General features: G+C 32.3%; 2 protein-coding genes across 3 annotated transcripts; both read left to right on the top strand.

Moving 5' to 3' along the window:
• Positions 1-7123: 7123 nt before the first annotated feature.
• Positions 7124-11208, top strand: LOC123883098 (metallophosphoesterase 1-like). Of its 2 annotated transcripts, XM_045931793.1 has the most exons (5): positions 7229-7425; positions 9184-9190; positions 9447-10051; positions 10457-10543; positions 10907-11208. In XM_045931793.1, the coding sequence occupies exons 1-5, from the start codon at positions 7370-7372 to the stop codon at positions 11148-11150; spliced, it is 999 nt and encodes a 332-aa protein (XP_045787749.1). In that variant the 5' UTR covers positions 7229-7369; the 3' UTR covers positions 11151-11208. The 2 variants fall into 2 exon arrangements, with proteins under 2 accessions (XP_045787748.1, XP_045787749.1); XM_045931792.1 differs by lacking the exon at positions 9184-9190 and having other exon boundaries at positions 7124-7425; positions 9453-10051.
• Positions 11209-13772: 2564 nt separating this feature from the next.
• Positions 13773-20938, top strand: LOC123883097 (transcription initiation factor TFIID subunit 12b). Its single transcript, XM_045931791.1, has 8 exons — positions 13773-14532; positions 14652-14879; positions 17216-17788; positions 17877-17951; positions 18983-19061; positions 20112-20176; positions 20291-20326; positions 20414-20938. Exons 1-8 carry the CDS (start codon positions 14002-14004, stop codon positions 20594-20596), a joined length of 1770 nt encoding a protein of 589 aa, XP_045787747.1. The 5' UTR covers positions 13773-14001; the 3' UTR covers positions 20597-20938.
• The last annotated feature ends 1468 nt before the right edge of the window (positions 20939-22406 follow it).

The raw sequence follows: 22406 nt of genomic DNA, 5'->3' as shown, positions 1-22406 counted from the left end.
AATTTTTTATCCTCATGCAGTCAAAATCAATAATGTTAACTTGTGCCCTTAAGAGCACATGTTAAGAAGATAAATGTGGAAAAAATTTATTGAACTTGTGGTGTATTCAATTATCTAAACATTAAATGTTTTCTATCATTAAATGCTCTATTTCTATTTTTAGGTAGCTTAACATGTGCCTTAAGACACAAGTTAACATAACCCTAAATTTAAATGGTAAAAATTTACACGAAATTCTCTATATAATATAATATTCTCATGGGAAAGAATCCTTATCCTCCTAAGCATATCATGGCTTTGCCAACATTGTTTAAAACTTAAAAGTGCAATGTTAGGTTCTTAGTCATGAACTACAAGTACGAGTGGGCATGGTTCAGTTTTGGAAGAAAACCGAACTGAATTGAACCAAATTATTTTCAAAATTCATAGTAATTGAACCGAACTAAACTGTTTGTCTTTCGAACTGAACCAAACTGAACTGTTAAAGTGGTTCAGTTTTATGGTTTTAAACCAAACCATAACTAATTTTTCACTAAAAATAACTGAACCATTAAACCAAACCAAACTGAACCAAACTGATAATCATGAACCGAACCAAACTGTTTCAGTTCAGTTTTAAAACCATTTGTTATGGTTCAATTTTTTTTGGTTTGGTTCGATCTAGTTTGGCAGTTCGGTTTGGTTTTTGAATTTTTTTGTCCACCCCTAACTACAAGAATTTGGAAAAAAGAACAATAACAGTTGGTGAAAAAGACAATTATAGCCCTCATAGCCATCAATGACTATGGGAATAATGAAGTCTTAAAATCAATCAATTCAAACTGCCTACTATGGTGGAAACGATTTTAAGATTTTCACCTAAGAATGTAGACAGAACATCATTATTCGTCGGGTTCTTTTGCTATTTTTGCTATGCTTTTCGTCACGAATTTTTCCTAAGTTGATGGATCACGATACCTTAGATTAAATAACTCCACGTCATCATAGAATAAAAATAAGATGTGCCACGTTACATGTTTAATTTCCCCTAATTACTTCTCCTTCCAAAAGTAATTGGTATTTGAAAAAAAAAAAAAATTGTTTCAAAATAATAAGACTTAATTTTTTATTTTTTTTAGTCTTATAAGACTTAAATTTTTACTAATAAATACTATTAACTTTTTACACACATTGTTAATCAAATTATTTCATATAAATGTTTCCATGTGTTTAGCTCAGTTGGTAAAAGACATCGCATTTTATATATAAGGATTGAAGTTCGAACTCCGAACACTTCACTTTTCATCTTAAAGGTAGAGTTTTCAGCCACTAGACTACCCGACAAAAAAATATTTTATCTCCAACTCAAGCTTATATTTTTTATTTTTATGAAAAGTGAATTGATAAACACAAGGAGTGCAAATTTACTATCCTAAATCCAACACAAGGAGTCAATTAAACACAAGGAATGCGGGTTAAAATCGCCTGATGCTAAAAGTCACCCCGAATCAAATTAAACTGATGGTGAAAATATAAAAAAAATAATCCAAATGATACAATGCAGCAACAACAAGTATCTAGCATCCTCCCTATTACCATTGGATTACAGCAGCATGCATATTAGATTTGAAGAATAGCAAAGCTAACACAAGCCTAAGCAACACACAGTCAGAGGAACAGCACCCCTGCTAGGCTACTACAGTATAGGAAAAGCAAAAGCACGACAGATCGGATATATGTCAGAGTATTTTCTGTAGGTACTTTCCATTTTTTTTATTGTTGGTCATGTTCAATGTTCCGATTCCAACTTCTAGCCCGAAGCATTTTTTCTACTGGTTCACCATAGTGAGTTCTCTATTCTCTCTTTCTTATTGAATAAATCTAATTCTATCTAAAACAACTACAAATATATCCCGTAATATGATTTGATTAAATTATGTATAAATATTTTACACTGTCGTATAACAACCATGTGTTGGGTCATCACGAGAGGGAAGTCGGGGATCATCCACATTGGGTTCAAGAACAACTTCACAAGTGAGTTGGACACCACACTTTTACCCAAAACCTTAAAGTGTTAGGTTTATGAGTCATCTCACTTATAAAGTGTTCAACCTCCAAGTTTCTAAGCAATGCGAGACTTAACCATTCACACTTACCACAACAATCTCCCCATCAAGTGTGAGTCCATCCACTCTAGGATATGCTCCCCCTCAAGCGGAAGTTTTCTTCATCCTACACTTGTACCGCCGTTAGCCACATTGCTCAACAGAACCCGCCACCTGACCACTTATCAGGAAGACTTTCGATACAAGGAACCAGTTCAACCCTTCGTCGAACCATCGGCTCTGATACCACTGTTGGGCCATCACGAGGGGGCAGCCGGAGGGATCATCCACATTGAGTTCAAGAACAACTTCACAAGTGAGTTGGACACCACACTTTTACCTAAAATCTTAAGGTGTTAGGTTTATGAGTCTTCTCACTTATAAAGTGTTAAACATCCACTTTCCTAATATGATTATTTGCATCGCTTTCAATTTAATGTCCTCTACTTTGTCTTCTTCAAAAAATTGTCCTCTACTTTGTAACATGGTAAATTGGTGGAAAAAAAATTGATTCTTTTTATAAGAAATTTTGACAAATTTTTAAATATTTTAGATGTTTAATTTCAGTTGTACCTTTATTTATTATGAGAAAAAGTATTAAAAGTAAGAAAATTAGTGGAATTAAAGGTAATTAAACATTAACCCTTAATAAAAAAGTAGGAATATATGAATATTCATAAAATAAATTTAATTTATTGGCATATTAAATAAAAATAACTACTATATTTATAATGTGTTTTCTTAGGCTAGTGATTTATGTATTTTATCTCTTATAAAAATGACCGAAAAGAATTAATAAGATATTTTATTGTAAAAGTACACTCTTTTTTTATTTCTTATTTATACATTTTTTTAAGATTTTTTTTTGGCGTCTCATGAATTTCTTAAATATCATCTGCTACTTAAGTAGCGAACAATAATTTTTTCTTAAATTTATCATTTTTACTCATCCACTACTTAAATAGTAAATAAGTAAAAATAGACCGAAGTACGCGAGAAATTCATAAGACGTTGACAGAATATTTTTTTTTGTGTCTTACTGAGCTTGTTATTTTCGGATGATTAATTCAAAGCCAGTTTACAGGCTTTATTAATTTTTATTTTTTTTTGAAGCAAGGCTTTATTAATTATCTAGCCTTATTATTGGTCACATTGAAAGATTTAATAACCAAGTGTTCGTATCATTTTGATTTTTTGAGTCAAAATACTATAGTAATTCGAGTGAAGATTTAGAAAACTACACTCATTTAAACGGCAAATAAAAAAGTTAGTAAATGGTTTTTATCAAACTGGAAAAGTCAACACATTTTATTTCATATTTTTGTCAAACTAGTAATAACATTTTTTGAGTTTAATATGGTGGGGTTGGTACTTGAAAGGCTTACTATTTATGAACATATATACACATTAATGCATACAATATTGGCAGTTTCGTTTTGTGTCTTTTTACAAAGTTGAGAGTTCAATCGTGTCTTTATACAAAGTTAGAGAGTTCATTTGTATCATATTTAATATTTAATTCAAATATAATTAACCTTTTCCTTTTGTACTTAAAAAACGACATAAATTCATTCAAAATTGCAGTGAAATTGCAAACAAAGTATCACAACATTCAAATTAGTAATAGCATATAACAATAAAATAGATATTAACATGATGAAACTAAAGTGTCTAAAATACTCAATACTTCCAGATTTACAACGTTGATGTTGTCAAAATTATTGATTGAGTCTGCACTAGATCGAACTTAATTTGACAATTAGAATTGAACAAATACCGTACAAGACGGGACACAAAATAACATCGCATCAAAACGACGAACAATCATCGTAATATAAGATGACAAAATCACAAAAAAAACAACTAAATATACGTGAAAATCACTTATTTAAAATATTAATCGATTATATACTATTATACGATTGAAAATATTAATCGTCAAAGTAATGTATTGACATGCGTGACGCGGTCAACTGACTCACTCATTATGGGACGGATGGAGTACTCCAGTAAAGAGAAAGTGGGTGTGGCAGTAAAAACTAATTCACTTTTCATACTAGGATCGTGTTTATTAATATGTGTAATTAATAAGCACCAAGAAGTAGAAGAGGCAATGAAACTTAGACATGATAATATAATTCATATTTGCGGGTATCTGTTCTCCTCATCCCGATTTTGACAAGAAAAAACTAAATTGATTGGCTTTGGGTTTGAGTTTGAGTTTCTCTCGATTTTAAAAGACGGGGGTGGGGCAGGTAATGAGGAGATTGGTACCAACCCCAAATCCGTCATGAACCCGCTCCACTTATATATCTAATTATATTTTAGATCTCTTAAATTATAAACTCTTAAATAAAGTCTTAAATTATATTCATATGTTTGTGTTTATTTTTAAGTTGAGTATTAAACAAATTTGTTTTTTTTATTTATATTCTTTATTTAAAAAATAATATTGTCAAAACAAAATAGTTTTCAACTTTTACCCCTTTTTTTAATAAAAAAAAAGTACCAAAACTCAACCAAGTTTACATGGAAGCAAGACGGAATGGAGATACCCAAACTTTATGGAATTGAGTTTGAGAAAATCAAAATTCATCCCCACCCCATTGACATGCCTAATGAGACTTTAAAAGCAAAAGACACTCAAAAGTTGATCTTCATATAAAATTGGATTGACTATTTGATTTTATTTACCGATAATAGAACTTAAGAAATAACTTATGACATTATTTATAGAATAATGCTCCTCTTATAGAATAATGCTAGCAACACACTCTTTAACAAATACACTCTCTTTTATTGGTTGAAATTCACATGGGTCCCATAAAAAATGTGGACCCATATAACTTTTATGGGACCCATATAAATTTTAACCAATAGAAGAGAGTGTGTTTGTTAAAGAGTGTGTTGCTAACACTCCTCTTATTTATAAGTTGTTTTCTATTAATTTATTGTTATAAAGTTGTTCGACCTTAAGACAATACTAGGTTATGTTATTTATAAATTGCTCAACTTTTACTCTTCCAATCAATACGGAACTAATCAACTCACACTTGATATATATCTAAACATTGATAGGAAGAGTTGATGTTAAGGAATACGTGAGAGAACCCATAAACCTAATGTCTTAAGGTTTTGAATAAAAAAATAATGTTGAATAAATTTCTTAAAGTTTTAGATAAATATGTGATGTTAAAAATCACTTATATGATTACTATTACTCTTAGTTCAATGTATTGATACAATGAAACTCTCCTTACGGCCCAACAAATATAACTTATAAATTAATATTTATCATGATAAAAGTTTATGTCATAATCTACAAATAGATTACATTTCTACAAAGACTACTTTTTGTTATTACCTTTTATTCTCTAATAATATAATCATAATCGACAACCCCTCAAGTAGGTTACTTTTATTTATATATAAGCTACTTTTAGGTAAATTGGTCGGGATCTTTTCATCTCTGCTTTGAAAGATTTCATCTGTGCTTGCTTAATTGCTTTCACATCAAATGGATTTTAATGATACTTATTTTTATATATGAATCATATAGTTATATTATATTTTCATATTTGAACTTATGGGTGAATTTGCATAGTTTGTAGAAATTTCGTAGTGAGGCTTTGGGGACTTTGCATGCAATTCTACGTGTGTTTTTCCAGTCATTATAATTTATAGAAGCTTTTATGTATGTAGTTATTTTCTGTCATTATATAATTGTTGTAATTTATAAAAATTCATAATATCGTTTTAGTCAAATTAAATATATATACTATTTCTTAATCACTAATGAAGAATATATATTTTGGATCCACCGATTTCATCACCATTTATCATGAAGGACTAGATCATTCTACAAGTAAACTAAATCTCAGAATTTCCCCTAACATATAACAGTTTGGAATTAGAAGAATTAAAATATAATAATTTGGAAATCAGTTTCTAATGCCAGTGATAATCTCATCGGGTAGAGATTAAGCGATTGACATTTTGAGTTATTTTTAAGAGAAATGCTATCAACACAATCGGTTAAATATTCTATCAAACATTCACTTTTTAATTGGATGAAATTCTGAGTCTCACCACTTTATATAGTAGTGTGAAGGCAAATAATTCATGTTCCGGAAACACAATATCCTTATTTTTTATATATTAAAATTAAAATATATCCTTTTAAGGAGATTATCAGAAAAGATATATTTCTAAAATTAAAAATGAAGATTGATACATTTATCTATCAACAAATTCTAAAATTAAAAATGACTATAAAAATGTAGAGAAAAATATTCACCATAAGTGTGACATGATCGATACTGATACAATTTTAAATCAATAATAGTAAATTAAAATAAAATCTTCTCAAGTCAATGCCACATATTCATCCAATACATCTTTGTTGACTCCAACCTCCATTAAAGAGGATGGTGCAACATTCATGGTTGACAAACACCATCATATATATATGAATAATACTATTAAACTTGGTAGGGGTGATATTTTCTGTGTATTCAATTGTGATTTCAAATGATTTTAAAAGAATTTTTTATGATAAAAAAATCTTTTGGTATTCAATAAATACTTTTATAAAAATTTGTCCTGAGTTAAAAATTTGGAGATTATAATTCATAGGACTAACGTTCATTATATAATCTAGATAGAGTGAAGTACAATTATTTGTGATCATATGCTTGAAACTAATTTTCTATCATTTTGAAATGGATGGAGATATAAGCAAATGATCAGGTGAAATCTTCTTTATCCTCGTAATATGAGTTTCTACTACATCGTACAAACTTGTAATTATTTTAGATATCGTGAAGTATAAAGTAAAATATAGGACTGAAAATATATTTAACCTGTAAAATATTGTTGATCGTAATTAGCTCAATTGACATGGTTACCAAATTTGAATCCGAAACTCTTCACTTGTCATATAACTTAGGCTACTTGAGAAAAAAAATAAAATTAGAATTCATAATAATATTAAGTATGGATTCTTACTTTAAAATTTATTTCTATGAATACAATATATAAAAAAAGTTATAATTTCCAGTGTGTGCATCACAACCTTAACAAGAAGCAGTTCCTGTCGGATTGTGAAACAAAACAAGCAAGTACGATGATTATTGGGTTGAGACTCTTACCTTTTATTGCAATCATTTTTCTTGTTATCTTAGAAGACAAAATCTCAACGCCCGTTTGCAATAATCACGTTGAGGAAGTAGATGATGACTTAAAAGTCATGATGGTTGCTGACCTTCTTCTCTTAGGGTCTGATGCTACTTACATTAACCGCTTCTTCAGAGATCACTACATGTCCAAATTCTTTCGGGTACCTAACCTTTATTCTCTATGTCTCTCTTTAGGATCCACTACAAAAAATTCATACTTGGGTTTTACAAGAGGTTGTTTTAACTTTTAATTTATATAGTGCTGATAGAAATAATTTATGGTTGTTTATAAGCTCTTTTCTGCTTATTTTCATAAGCTTTCGGTATAGTTTGTAGTTTTAGGCCTTGTTTGGATAAACCACTTAATTAAGCCATTATAGCATATACACTTAACATATAAGTGCTTATATACAAGCTATTTAATGCCCGTTTGGATTAGCTTATTTTTGAGCATATGCAATATAAATTAGGTTTTATGCTATTTTATAAGTTCACACCAGTGAAAATTGTATTTTTATAAACTATTTTATCATAAACTACCTTGACAAACTTATAATAATACATAAAAATTGCATAAGCTGTTTGCATAAACTCAAAAATAAGCTAATCCAAACGGGGGCTTATTTAATAAACTATGAAGCACAGACCTAGACACGAATAGCAGACACTGACACATCTACACCACAATAATTTGAAAAAATGACACGATTCGATGGAAACATGTGTGGTTGTCGTGTCGATACACACGTCTAATCGGAGGAGAGTTCGTGCTTCATAGATAATAAAAGATACAAAAAGTGAAGTTGTTGTCATATAAGCTGCTGTAAGCTGTTTTTATAAGCTAATCTTTGAGAGTGGAGAGCTTATTTATTTATATAACCAAGGATATAAAAAGTCAAGATGTTTTCATATAAGCTATAAGTTGTTTTGTAAGCTATTCTGGACTGGAGAGTGGAGAATTTATGAAATTAAGCTGAAAATAATATATGCATTTGTCATAAGTTATTTTCATGTGTTTTCTGAGAAAGTCTCACAAGTGTTTATGCTAGTAGACAAATTCAAATAAGTCAATCCAAACAGATCCTTTGTTTTTACAATACAACTTATACTGTGTTTACATGTAGTTTGCCTCCGTTGCCCATTCAATTGCATATATAAGTATATATTGCTTATATACAAGCTCTCATATGATAAGTGTTAATTAAATAAATGATAGGAGTGGGAATTAGAAAGGCTATTTTCAACTTTCAAGTAATAGCAATTTCAGGAAGAAGAGATGAAATTAATAGGAAAAATTGATTCAATATCTTTCTGTCATTTCAACCATTGTTTAAGTCTCAGGAGAACCCTCAAATTATAGCTGAAACAATTATTGGTCAGACTTTACTTACCTACCAGCTGAAAATTACCAGGGCTCTCTTTTGCTGGGAACTAGAGGGTTAAGACAAAACAAAAAACCATTGTTCGAGCCTTTAGTAGCAAGTCTAAGACCATTACATACGGATCCTACACTACGTGTGTAAAGATCATAACATTATTACCTATTGCAACCAGAAAATCTACCAAGTGAAAGGAATAATTCACTAAACAAAATTGATAACAGAATGCAAGAGGGAATCCTTGAGTGCTAGCTGGCAATATCGTGCGCGAGGCACAAAGATCCATCTACTTTGGTGATTTCACGAGCCTCTCAATCCTCAAGGACTTGGCTGAATTATATAGCATGTCCTATTAACTAGTATTGAGTCCACTGTGTTTCCCATACTTGTATCAATAAGTACTTAATTTAATCTGATTTCCAAATACCCCTAATAAGCTTGTAACGATATCTTCTGCATTATGTAGAAAAAAGATCTTCTGAATGAATAAGTACTTAATTAATCTCTACAATACTTTACTGATACAAATTGTTCACTAAGATATGTCTTACTCTCTAGAATACTTTACTGATGCAATATTCAACTTATAGCTATTAAACTATAGAAAAATGATCTGTCATTCACAGCTTATTTCAGAGAAATAATTTAATTTTTCTTTACACACTCTCTGGAAGTTATAAAAAGAATCTCAAAATAAGCTGATCCAAACACAATGCAATAATCAATTTATGTGACTTGTTTTGGATATCTCATGATTAGAAATTATTCCAGGTTTTGTAATATTTTTGTACTGCGAATCATCATGCCAGAAATCTTTTGAAAGTTTGAAGCCTGATTTGCTTGTTGTCTTGGGAGATGTTTCTGCGAAAGGTTCGAAGTTAACGAAAAGCAAATGGGTGTCAGTGCTCCATCAGTTTTACCAAATGTTGGGGCCCTTTGTTGATCTTCCATTCCATGCTATTCTCGGTGATAGGGATATTGGAGAATGCAGCGATCTTGATGCGAATAATGTTAACTGGATTTCTCGCAAGTTACCGGGATTGGATCGTTCTGGCTGCGGTGCATTTGAGATTGGCAATGTCAGTTTTGTTTCGCTGAATTCTGTAGCCTTGCTTTGTGACAACAGTAGTTTACGTTTTGATGTTGAAAAAGTAATTGAGAGGGAAAGTCTAGAACTTCGCGAGGAAACTGAGGCAGCAACGAAAATGACGAATCATTCCAACCTCTCTAGAGATGTTAACTATAACTTTTTCTGGAGGGAGAGCACCGTGTTATCTGGGTCAGGCCCTGTCCTTCTTCTGCACTTACCTTTGGATCAAACAAGAAACAAGCAGTATAGTGGCAATGACGCATTTGAAAGATCTTCTAACACTTTTATAGAACGGTTGAATCTAGTGCCAAAAAACAGGTTAGTAAACATTATTCATGAATGATTTAATTCACGGTTCTCCAAATAAACTCTTCAGTACATATTCCTACACCCTCATGCACATAATGGTAAGTAAGATCATACAATTCCATTTTAGTTTCTTCAAAAAAAAAAGAGATCATACAATTCCACATCATCTGAGTGCTGCGGCGAGGCCCTTTTTTCCTCAACGAAGTTGCAATCTTGTACTTTTGCTGTACTAAAATCTCATTAATATATTAGTTTGCAGATCAAACATAGTATTCTAGAACCTAAGGAAAACTATGCATATAGTCGGTGATTATCTGTTTAGTTTATAGCCAGTACTCATTCTTGCAGTATTCATTATTTAAGACTTTCTATTTCATATATTAATGTGGTAATTTTTTTTTATATTCACATTAGGGATTTCATTGGGACCGGTTTGTATAATTTACTTCATACTCTCCCACTGAATGCTTCTGAGTACATTTTACAAGCTTTGCGACCAAGGTAATCAAGTGCTTATTTGTTTATGTTTTCTTGAAGTCTAAATGTTTTAGTTTCTTTAGTACTTTCTGATAATGCATTTTGTAGATACAAGTTACTTGGACGGTTGCATCTAAACTTTAATTGTCCAAGATAAAATCTAGTTTAGTTGGGATTTGTTTCAAATATTTTGAGAATCACTCTTAATTATTTTGTTTTGTGCGTGAAAGCTAATTCAGTTTGTAATCTCATATTTGATATTTAAATCGATGAATAGCCATGCACGGTTTAACTTTCTGTCCAAGTATTGGTCAATTGGGGCAATGATCAAATGTTGAATCCTTTGAGAAATTGTAAATCCTTTGACATGCATCCAATTGTCTGCAGGATTATCTTCAGTGCTCACAGGTGCACGTTTTCTGATCACATCCATTTCGACACAACTCGAGAGATTATCGTCCCAGCAATGTCGTGGAATGCAAGAGATGATCCTGGATTTGTTATTGCCACTTTCCAAAAGACAGGAAAAGCTGTGAGCATCAGTTATTGCTCTCTTGCCAGAGAATCTCATATTCTTATAGTTTATGTTTCTATAATAGTTTTATTTTGTTTGGCTTGTTTAAAAGGATAGTGAGGATACTACAAACACCTACCAAAAAACACCAAAATTAATTCTACATTATTTTTCATGATCTTGTTTCTGAAAATTTCTCATCCCACCTACCCACTTTCTCACCCACCCCCTGGAAATTCCATTTTTGCCCTTGGTCAAAAAATTCGGAATGCGTTTTCCGAATTTTTTTAGTTCAAATTTGGAAAAAATTCGGAAAACACATTCCGAAGTTGTTTTTAAAGGCAAAAAAAATTCAGAAAACACGTTCCGAATTTTTTGACCAAGGGCAAAAATGGAATTTTCAGGGGGTGGGTGAGAAAGTGGGTAGTGGGATGAGAAATTTTCCTTGTTTCTAGCAATGTTGAAGTCCAAGAAAATTTCAGGTTGGAGTGTTTTTAACTCAGATCAAACCGACCCGGTTTATTTTAGGTCAGTTTTGATTGTCTCACAAGAAAGAGAAGGATAAAATAGAATTGACATTTTGAAACAGTTTACTTTAAAGAAATAAATTGATGGACAAAGCATTGATTTTATTAACTAACAAAAAGTAAACTAACTAAAATGGAAAAAAACAGAAGAAATAAGGGAAGATGAGTGAATGACAGAATATAAGAAAGGGAGAGGCTTTTTATAGAAATTTTGGCTGCCTCCCATTGGAAGTGGCCTATTAAAATTCTCTTGACCATCGACTGGTTCGCTACTTATAGCGGACGACATAAGACATTTTCAAAATTTCTCATTTTTATAATGTTCGCCACTTAAATAGCAAAAATGTATAAAACATGAAATGAACAGGACGCGGGAGAAGTCCAGAGGGGCTGCCAAAGCCAACTTTTCTTGTGGCCCAAAAGGTTGAGATTTAGGCAGCCCATTTACTTTTAAACCATTAGTGCTCTTTTTTTTGTTTGTTTGGTTTTCACAACCAGTATCCGGTCTACTGAACCGTCTAATCTAGTTTGAAGGTTAGTTCTTACATTAAGTGGTTCAAGCCCCCTCCCGAACCAATCACCAATGAACCAACTAACAATTAGTTAGTGCTCCCAATAAAGAGAGGGCTGCGCCTCCTCTGTTTTCAGCTTGCTTATACTCTTTCATTTTTTCCCACAATGACTAAAGGTTTTACCTCAACTAATGACAATTGGCTTGTCTCCAATGCGAGAACACATACAAGACCCCATAAAATGTAATGAACTTGAAATTTATTTTGAAGAGAAAAACTCCATAAAAAATTTGTGTAGTCGTCAAGAAACAACACATATTAACGATGTCATTGTGAAGTAAGAATTGGTGATGTCCAAATACATAATATCAAAGAGATTTAAAGTAAAGATAATGAGTTACAAAATATATATAGTTTTATTTGATTTTAAATAGGATATAAATTATAAAAGAAATTGTTCTTTAGCAGGTCGCCTTGTGGTAATTGGATAGCCATAACTATTGTATTTCTTTTGTATCGCCATTTGATGCCAGAACTTACCCCAAAACCAAATTAAATTGGCGGTGAAAGCAAAAAAAAAAAACATTAAATGTGACTTAATCATAAGATCTCGTTAAACATAGACATTACTTATATATGTTATCCAAATCTCTCACCACAACTTCTTAAAATTTATGTAAAAGTCAAAAATCAAACTCATTATCCAATTGATATCTAGTTTACATAAGTTCTGGTTAGAATGTTATCTGAACAAAACTTCTGCTACCATTCAAAAGCGATTAACATTTATGTAAAAGTCAGATATCAAACTTATTATCCGATTAAAAATCAAAATTAATATTGTAAAAAATAAAATCAGGATTAATGTAGCTTAATTGTATTTTTTGTTTTTGTTTGAGTACATAGAGTATTTTTCTTCATCTTATTATTTTTTTTATCGGCTTAATTACACATTTGGTCCCTTACGTTTATTTTAGGTTTCAATTCGGTCTCTTACGCTTAAAAAATATCAATTTGGTCCCTTATATATATTTTTTACATCCAAATATGTATTTAACTGGAAGAAAGCAAATCCATACAAACAACCAGACTGGGGACTCCGAGACATATCCCACCCAAGAACGAGATCCAACTTGTTTTGCTACTCCTACAACTACAAGACTATGAACAACAACATTTTTACATCTTCTAATAAAAATCACACTACAATTACTAAGCTTAGACATGATATCATAGTAATCTAGAATGATGTTTTCAATCTATGTGAGACTTAAAACACCTTCTAAACACTTCACAACAACTTCTGTTTTTCCAATGAAATGACCAACTTAGTTCGAACTTAAAATCCATTTTTACAATTTGTATTAGTTAGTCATTTCGATCAGTTTTGTCACATGTGGCAATCAGTTTGCATATGACATGGACATACACGTGGACACTTTGACATACTGACACATGTATAGTTCAAATAATATTAGTAACAAAACTAACGAAAAGACTAAATTAAAACCTAATGAAAACATAATGGACTAAATTAATACTTTATAATTTATAAACATAAATGACCAAATTAAAATCTAAAAATAAACGTAAAAATCAAATATTTAGTTAAAATATATATTTTTTTTTTTGATAATGGTTAAAATAATTTATTTTAAGTTAAGTATATATATAGTAAAATCTGTCATACACAACACTACACACACACAATATTTTTCTTACCCCTCATCGTCGGTAAAAATAAAAGAAAAAAAGATAAAGAAAAAGAAAGTAAGAAACCTCTGTTATATTTTTTTTCTTTCACGATTGAATTGAAAAAGCAAAGAATTGACGCATAGGATTCAGATTCATCTTCTTCCTTCGATTCGATTCAACGAAGCTTTATCAATGGCGGCACAGTAACCGTTTCACAAATCAAAATTTTCAACAATGGCGGAAAACGTAATCGGTTCACCACCTTCAACAATGGAAAACCCCTCTTCTTCAAACCCTACAATTCCAACACCTTCACCAATTTCCCAACAACAACAACAATCTCCTTCAATTCACATGTCATCTTCATCACCGTCTCTTTCTCAAGATCAACAACAACAACATTCACAGTTACATAGTATCAATAACATTAACCCTAACCCTAACCCTAATTCTAATGTCTCCAATTTTCAACTTCAACAATCACTTCAACGTTCTCCTTCTATTTCTCGCCTTAATCAAATTCAACCTCAGCAGCAGCAGCAGCAGCAACAGCAGCAAGTTGTGAGGCAGCAACTTTATGGTGGGCAAATGAATTTTGGTGGATCAGCTGCTGTTTCTGCTCAGCAACAGCAATTAAGCGGCGCTGGTGGTGTTGGTATCGGTGGTAATGCTTCCAATTTGTCGCGATCAGCTTTAATCGGACAGAGTGGTCACTTCCCTATGTTGTCTGGTGCCGGAGCAGGGCAGTTTAACCTATTAGCCTCGGTATAAAAAATCGATTTTTTTTACCATAAAAATTGTTAGTTTATGAGATAGGATTTGGATGTTTGTGTTTGGTTATTTATGTGAATGTGATTATGAGATGGAATTTGTTTTTGGTGTAGCCGAGGCAGAAAAGTGGTTTGGTGCAATCATCGCAATTTTCTTCGGGTAATTCTGCTGGACAGTCACTACAAGGAATGCAACAAGCAATTGGGATGATGGGGTCGTCCAATCTAGCCTCTCAAATGAGAACTAATGGAGCTCTTTATGCTCAGCAGCAGCAGCTTCGAATGACTCCGGCCCAAATTAGACAGCAGCTCTCACAGCAGGCTTCACTTAATAATCAACAGGTATGACCCGATTTGGATTAGTGTGCAGCTTATGTTGTTTCCCAATTAAAACATGTTTATGCATCTCCAATCATGAAAAAAGCTGTTATAAGCGTAGCAGAGATGAGGATAGATTTGGGGTTGGGGTAGTAGGCATGTGGATTTTGTAGATTTTGGGCATGTAGGCATGTAGATTTTGTAGTAAGGAGAGTAGATCAGATGGAGGGCAGTCATCATTAGAGGCAGAGGAAGATCTAGAAAAACTATAAGAGAAAGTTTGATAGTGATATGGTGTATGATAGAACATTATGGTGTTGTTTGATCCATGTTGCCGACCTCACTTAATGTGATAAGGCTTGGTTGTTGTTTTATAAGTTTATATGTGTTTATCGAAATGTTGAATGACAGTTTATAAAAGATTTGAAATCTCAATCTGTACAAACAGCTATGAGAAGTTTGTGCAATTAATTTGTGAAAAGTTTAAAAAGCGAATTAGATGCACAGATTATGATAAAACATTTCTTCTTTATTTTATCAAGATACAATTGACAATTGGCAAGCATAATTATTTCTTTATTCGTTAAATAAGACCAAAACATAAAAAGCATGGATAGCGTCTATAAACACTTTAAAATAAGGGAAAAGCTAATTCACTTTAAAATAAAGTTATAATTTTATTTTTGTCACTCGTCTCCATTTTTTCGTATAATTTTGGTTTACATTCTTAGTAATTTCAGGGGAAAGTGTTAAATTATATTCATTTTGTGGGATTTAACTGCAATCAATTCACTTTCATTGTCTTTCGAACACAATCAACACACATACCGTGAAACTTTTTGGGTTATGCCATCTGCCATTATCTGTCAATTATAAAAATGAACCATTAAATTTGAATTGGTAACCATCAAACCACCAAGTTTCTACAACCGGCAGCACTATCTCTTTCTTGTCTCATTTGCATTTTCTTCTCGGTGCTAATTGTCCATGCTAACTTTCATGGATTGAATAATTTGATTGTATCCTCACCTTTCTTTTGTGCTGCAACTCCTTTCAAAGTCTACGGTCTTGCTCATGTCAGATTCATAGATAATTGATGGTTTGATTCAGGGTAGACAGTATCCTTCACAAACTTTTAAGCTTGTCTGGTGTTAATTCACTTATGCCCTTTCAATATGTATCCTGTCTTATTCATTGGATTTCTTTGAGTTGCTTCATTCTCCGTGCATAGTCCAAATCTAAAAGTTAGGTTCATTGACCAGGTCAGTCCATGCTTATAGGTCTATAAGCCAAACCCTTAAACAAAAGGAAAATGAGTTATAGAACAGAACTGTAGAGGTGGTTTACCACTATGTCATGCAAGATGATTAACACTTTTTCCTTAACAGCTTGAATTAGTTAAGAAACATTTCATGTAAAAAATTTATTTATTTTTTTCCAAATATATCAATGGCTTATGAAGGAAAGGGGCAAAATACAGTCAGTCATAAAGTAGTTAAATTAAATGTGTTTGTCTGTTGCCATATCTAGTTCAAAAGCTAAACTGACTTTGTAGCAAATGAATATCAGTAGGTAAAAAGTAATTTGACCATAATTTTTGAGGTTAGAATGAATTTTTTTTTTTTTTGAAGAAGCTAAATTAGCCCACCCAAATTGGCGCAAGAGAGAATCGAACCTCAGACCTCAAGAGGAGCACACTCCCAGGTCCCAAGCCAATACCAATGCACCAACCCAAGTGGGTTAGAATGAAAACAATTATCCTCTTCTAACAGAAGCCTATATCAAATTGCCCTCCCTTATTTTAGTAGTTACATTTCTCTCACCAGATAGATGATAATTGTTCTGTATTTGTGATTCTTAACATCATCAACATATATTTTTGAATTCCTACTATCAATTATGGAACATTATAATGATTTTGGATAAAGTTCCAGCTTCCAAACTGTCTGAAGTCCTAAACTCAGTAATGAAGTTTTCAAAATATGTTGGCGGTTGATATTGGAATTGGAAGTTGTAGAAAATGGAAAAACTTTAGGAGGTTTTTTTATAGTCGTTCACTATCACTAAAAGGTTCGTTTACTTTAAAATGGATTTAATATATATATTTATATCATCTTTAGGGGGAGGTGGGTAGTGTAGATTTTAAAAATAAGACGGCAGAAGTTAAAATTATTTAAGCTACTGTCAAGAGAGGAGGGTATAGCTTACAAAGGAGCTCATGTTCATATACTTGTAAATGGAGTTTGTTATGCGATATACTGTAATAACTTACTGAATTTTCTATATGCATGTAAATATGTACACTATTTTTTTAAACGAATTGAATCATAGTAGAACATTGACAGTGCTGCTGACTACAGGTTCAAGGTTTACCAAGGTCATCGTCCCTTGCTTTTATGAATTCTCAGTTGTCTGGGTTGTCTCAGAATGGGCAGCCTGCCATGATACATAATTCTTTAACACAGAATCAGTGGCTCAAGCAAATGCCAGCAATGTCTGGCCCTGCCTCTCCGTTGCGTCTTCAACAACATCAGAGGCAGCAGCAGCTGGCTTCATCTGGTCAACTGCAACAAAACTCTATGACCCTAAACCAACAGCAATTAGCCCAATTGTTGCAGCAGAAGTCCATGGGGCAAGCTCAGCTTCAGCAGCAGCAGCCATCCTCTCAGCAGCAGCAGCAGCAACAACAACAACTATTACAGCAGCAGCAACAGCAACAATCGCAACTACAAGCATCTGTTCATCAACAGCAACAACTGCAGTCTCCGAGGATGACAGGACCTACAGGTCAAAAGTCACTAAGTTTAACAGGATCGCAGCCAGATGCTACTGCATCTGGCACGACCACACCCGGCGGAAGTTCAAGTCAAGGAACCGAAGCAGCTACAAACCAAGTACTTGGAAAGAGAAAGATACAGGATTTAGTTGCACAGGTGTTCTTTAAACTTGATGAGTTTTTTCTTTTTCTTTTCCTAAGTATCTATTAAATGGCTAATTTGAATTTAATCTTCTATACTACAGGTGGATCCACATGGTAAGCTGGACCCTGAAGTTATAGATCATCTTTTAGAGCTTGCCGATGACTTCATTGATTCTGTAAGGAATATATTATGCTTAACGTTTTTGTCAAAAAAAAGTAGATAATATGTCACGGTCATGTTTAGATATATCAGAGGGAATGATTCATCTTTATTATTGATATAATTTCTTTTAAAATTTCCTTGCAAACGATATTTTCTTCTTTTGGTATCTTGGATAATATCCCTATTGGGATCAGTGTTATCGATGGTGGATGAAGGACTACCAAAAATCAGCCATATAGTCTGCCATCCTTCACAAAATGTTATGGCGGTTATAAAAAAAATCCTTCTTGGCTGATATTAGACAACACTGATTGGGATCAATGGTGAATGTCATGCATTGTGCCAGAACCCCCCTCCCCAAACCTACAGCAGGTCCTCTGCTTTAAGGAGGGGGGGGGGGGAAATGCTCACCCAACATCAAGGAATTCATTATCAGCAAAGTTGGTGAAAGGATTGATTTAGTCACAAGTATAAGATACTTTATAATAATTAGAATTAGCTAATAAGTGGTCGATGTTACCTAGCGGGATAAGGTTTCGTTGTTAAGCGTGTATTTAATTTCATTTGAGAAATTTTTTAAAATTCACGGTTGAACTCTGGATTTGTGATATTGTTAATTTTTTATGATCTGTTAAATCCCTTTTGACCCATCTTAATTTCAGTTATTCTTCGACATGATAATCTGATTTGACTATTTTCCAAAGTATTTTAAAGTTCAAAATCTATTGCTGCTCATTGCTACTAATATGTGCACGACTTGAGATATAATATATAACTACTTAAGCATCTATTGTGCTTGACATCATGGTGATGAAGGATATTATTTCCCCAGTTTTCTGCATAGTAAATGAGCCATACTGAAAAATTTGGAAAGTATTCACTTTTGAGTTTTCTTTATTAGTCTTTATGTAATGAACACAAATTTGTTATTGAATGACAGCGATAGACAGTTTTCTTGTGCAATAAATATTTTTGTCATACTCTTGTTTTTAGCTTAGTGTGTAATATTTTTTTGGTACAAACTTATGTTGTTCTTATATGCAGGTAACTACACATGGTTGCATTTTGGCAAAACATAGAAAATCATCAACTTTGGAGTCCAAGGATTTATTGCTACACCTAGGTATGTTATTTGTGTTGCTTTTTTCATTGTTTCAACCCACCCCCTGCAAAAGAAGAATGTACTACTACTCCTGCATTGCTTTAATGTAACTTAGATAAAAAAAAAATGTTATTTGTGTATTCACAAATTTTACCAATAGAGTACTACTGTCTATTCTAATTGGCTAGAAAAGAAAAACGTTTCTGAATCTTATTAGTGCCTTTGTGTTTTTTGTCTGTGGTTAAAACTTGTATGTGGTTAAAACTGCACTCTTAATCTGAATATTGTTGACTCATGTAAAGAGGGGTGTGGAGGAGTTACATATTACTATATTTTTCATGTATCTCCATGTGTAACATTATGTGTGAATACATTTCTTTCTAGTTCTCTATTTGTATCCTATGTTTATTGTTTGATCTTTAGCTTTCTCATTTAATGGAATGATAGTCTTTATCGATGGCCCAGACCAATTGGAGCACTAGGCTATTTGGACTGACTTTTTGACCCTTATTTTCTTCACTAATTTATATAATTGGAGATAAACAATGTTAGTTATAAGTAATTTATTTACTTGAACATGCATTAAAGAACATACTAAATTGTTCCATGTTCGAACATATTTACATTTAATCATTACTTAAAATAGAATGATGCTGCCATGGTTTTAATTCAGAAGTTTTAATATTGACTTGTATATAAAACCCCAATGAATTATAATTTCATCCTCAATATTCGTGGTTAAGTTGTTCCATCATTTTGATGTATAAAGATGGATTTGATAGGTAAATTTGGGCAATTTATTAGTTGCACAAAACCACCGATAAAATTTTAGTGTATCGATGTATTGTATTGGTTTATTCTATCATGTCTAATATGGCATATCAAATAAGTCCTAATGTACTCCTCTTTGAAACTTGTTAAATGTAAGAAAGTCCATTGATTTCCTTGATATCTAGGGTGTGCTAAAAGTTAAATACTTTGATTGATAGTACTAACATTTATAATCATATTTGGTAAAAGAGTTGACATCACAGCTTTGCTGATTTACTTGTTTCCTGTGTCATTATTCAGAGAAAAATTGGGATTTGACAGTTCCAGGATATTCAAGTGAAGAGAAGAAGTACCAGAGTAGACCTGTAAGAACCAAATAGTTTCTCTCGCTTTCCCTTGTATGCTTGTTTCCCCTAAGTAAGAAAATCAATGTAAATATACTATAATAATTTGATTCTTGCTATGCTTCAAACTTGCAGTTGTTCAATGACCTTCACAAGAGGCGACTAGATGCAGTAAGTTTGAAGGATTCATCCGTTTGATTGATGACAATAATATAATTGATATGTTTTTTCCTTGCTTGCTAACTATTCCACATTCAGGTTCGCACATTGATGGAATCTTCTAAACTCCCCGAATCAAGTATTAACAATTCTAAAGATATCAGTAGACAGGGACATCCTAACCCTGCAGCTTCCCATCACCTAATGAGACCCCTGAGTTCAGACCAGTTGGTTTCTCATTCAAGTACTTCTCAAATACTACAGCCGATGACGAGGTTTTAATAAACCTCTGTTTCTGGTCTTCGCTCTACTAGGTTTAACTGCCTGTCTGTTGGTAAGACGCCTTCTTTGCTGCTGTAACTGATTATAGCACTCAAGAAAAATTGTAATTATTTTGTATTTAGACATGATAATTAGTTGTCAATGGATCCCAGTAATAGACTTCCTCAATAGTAATTTATTTTTCACCCAAATAATGGATTTGTAATGGCCATTGGTGCCTATAAATTCATTTGTAGTTTATTCAAACTTTCTTGTATAATTGTTTGGTTTCTGGTTGACATGATAAACATTTATGTAATTATTGATATATAATATAAAACCATAGTTATTTGTTGGCAAAAACTTACCTCATGTTGTATCTTTTTTGTTTTTGGTTGTTGAATCTGTAAAATGACTTGTATTATTTGTGAATTTGCAATCATTTATGAACATCATGAAATGATGATACAACCTTTTAAAGTTAATCTTTTTTTTTGGCATGTCCTTTTAAAGTTATTCCATTTAAATAACTTAGCTACCTACCACTTCATTATGAAATATAATCATTTAAATAAAAACCCTATTTAATAACTTGTGTAATTTTGTAAATGAAATTTAAAGAACAGAAATCACTATTTTGGTCATTGAAAGTGTAACAATCGATTAATTTAGTTTTCAAATTTATGAAATGACAAATTAGTTCACGAAATCGAAGGCCGTCGATCAATCAATTTAGTATCCATCAATCAATGATTCTTGTGAACCAATATCATAAAATAGAGAGATCAATGGAAGTTCTAGATAAATTTCTAGAAACACAGTTTGAAAAAACATATCCTAAACAACATATTGAAGACACTAAATTTATTGATGATATTCATTTTCAGAACATCATAATTTGTCATCTTGTAATTTGATGACAAAAAATTATCTAACCAAGTATCCTCTACAATTTAGATTATTCATCATTGTACTTGAAGTTTCCTTAAAAGATAAAAAGTTGGAACAACACTCTTCTGTGGGTGTTATGTCTCTCAACACAAAGTCACAAAACCCATAAGAAATGTTTACCTTCCAATGCATGTGGGATGAAGTATGGATCCGGATTCGTACAATCGAATTTTCCGTGCAGTCATGCAGTCGGTCACTTTATGGTCGTCCGATCAAGATCGGACGATCATGATTTAACAACTGTATTTTTTGACTGTATTTATTTAAATCGTCCGATTGTGATCGGACGGCTATCAAGTGACTGCACTGAAAATTTGAATGCACTTAATCCAATTCCGATGAAGTATGAAGTACTATGATGAAAACCAAACACTAGCAGTTGTTAGTTGGTCCCTCTCCCTTGTGATGTTGACTTACGATGAGTATGATACGCAATACTCTCACCCAATTTGCTTAAAGCATTTGATGTTTTCTTGTCTTTTCTTCATTTTTATCATTTTTTTTCTTTATATTAATTAATGCCTCTCATAACATTGTTGTCCCTTTTCTTTTCGACCTAACAAGAATTCGGATTCTCTACGATTACATATCTCATGCAATAGTACATCAATGACCGTTGGATTGAAATTACACGGTTCAAATTTAAGGTTTGATATTTTTATATTTTTCAGGATCATACGATTTCAATCCAATGATTACTAATGTACTAACTGCGTGAATATATAGTATCTGTGACCATAGGTGATCTAATGGATTCATGGAAAGTACGTACATTTTTTCTTAGCTACTAAATATGTGGAGTAATAAATGCAAGCCACTAGACTCATTAGTATTATTTTGATGAGTGGCATAGTTGAGTGTTTTTTTAAGTGAAGAAGAA

Source organism: Trifolium pratense, linkage group LG5 (assembly GCF_020283565.1).
Source record: "Trifolium pratense cultivar HEN17-A07 linkage group LG5, ARS_RC_1.1, whole genome shotgun sequence".
Lineage (NCBI taxonomy): Eukaryota > Viridiplantae > Streptophyta > Magnoliopsida > Fabales > Fabaceae > Trifolium > Trifolium pratense.
This window is presented reverse-complemented; position numbering and strand designations above follow the sequence as displayed.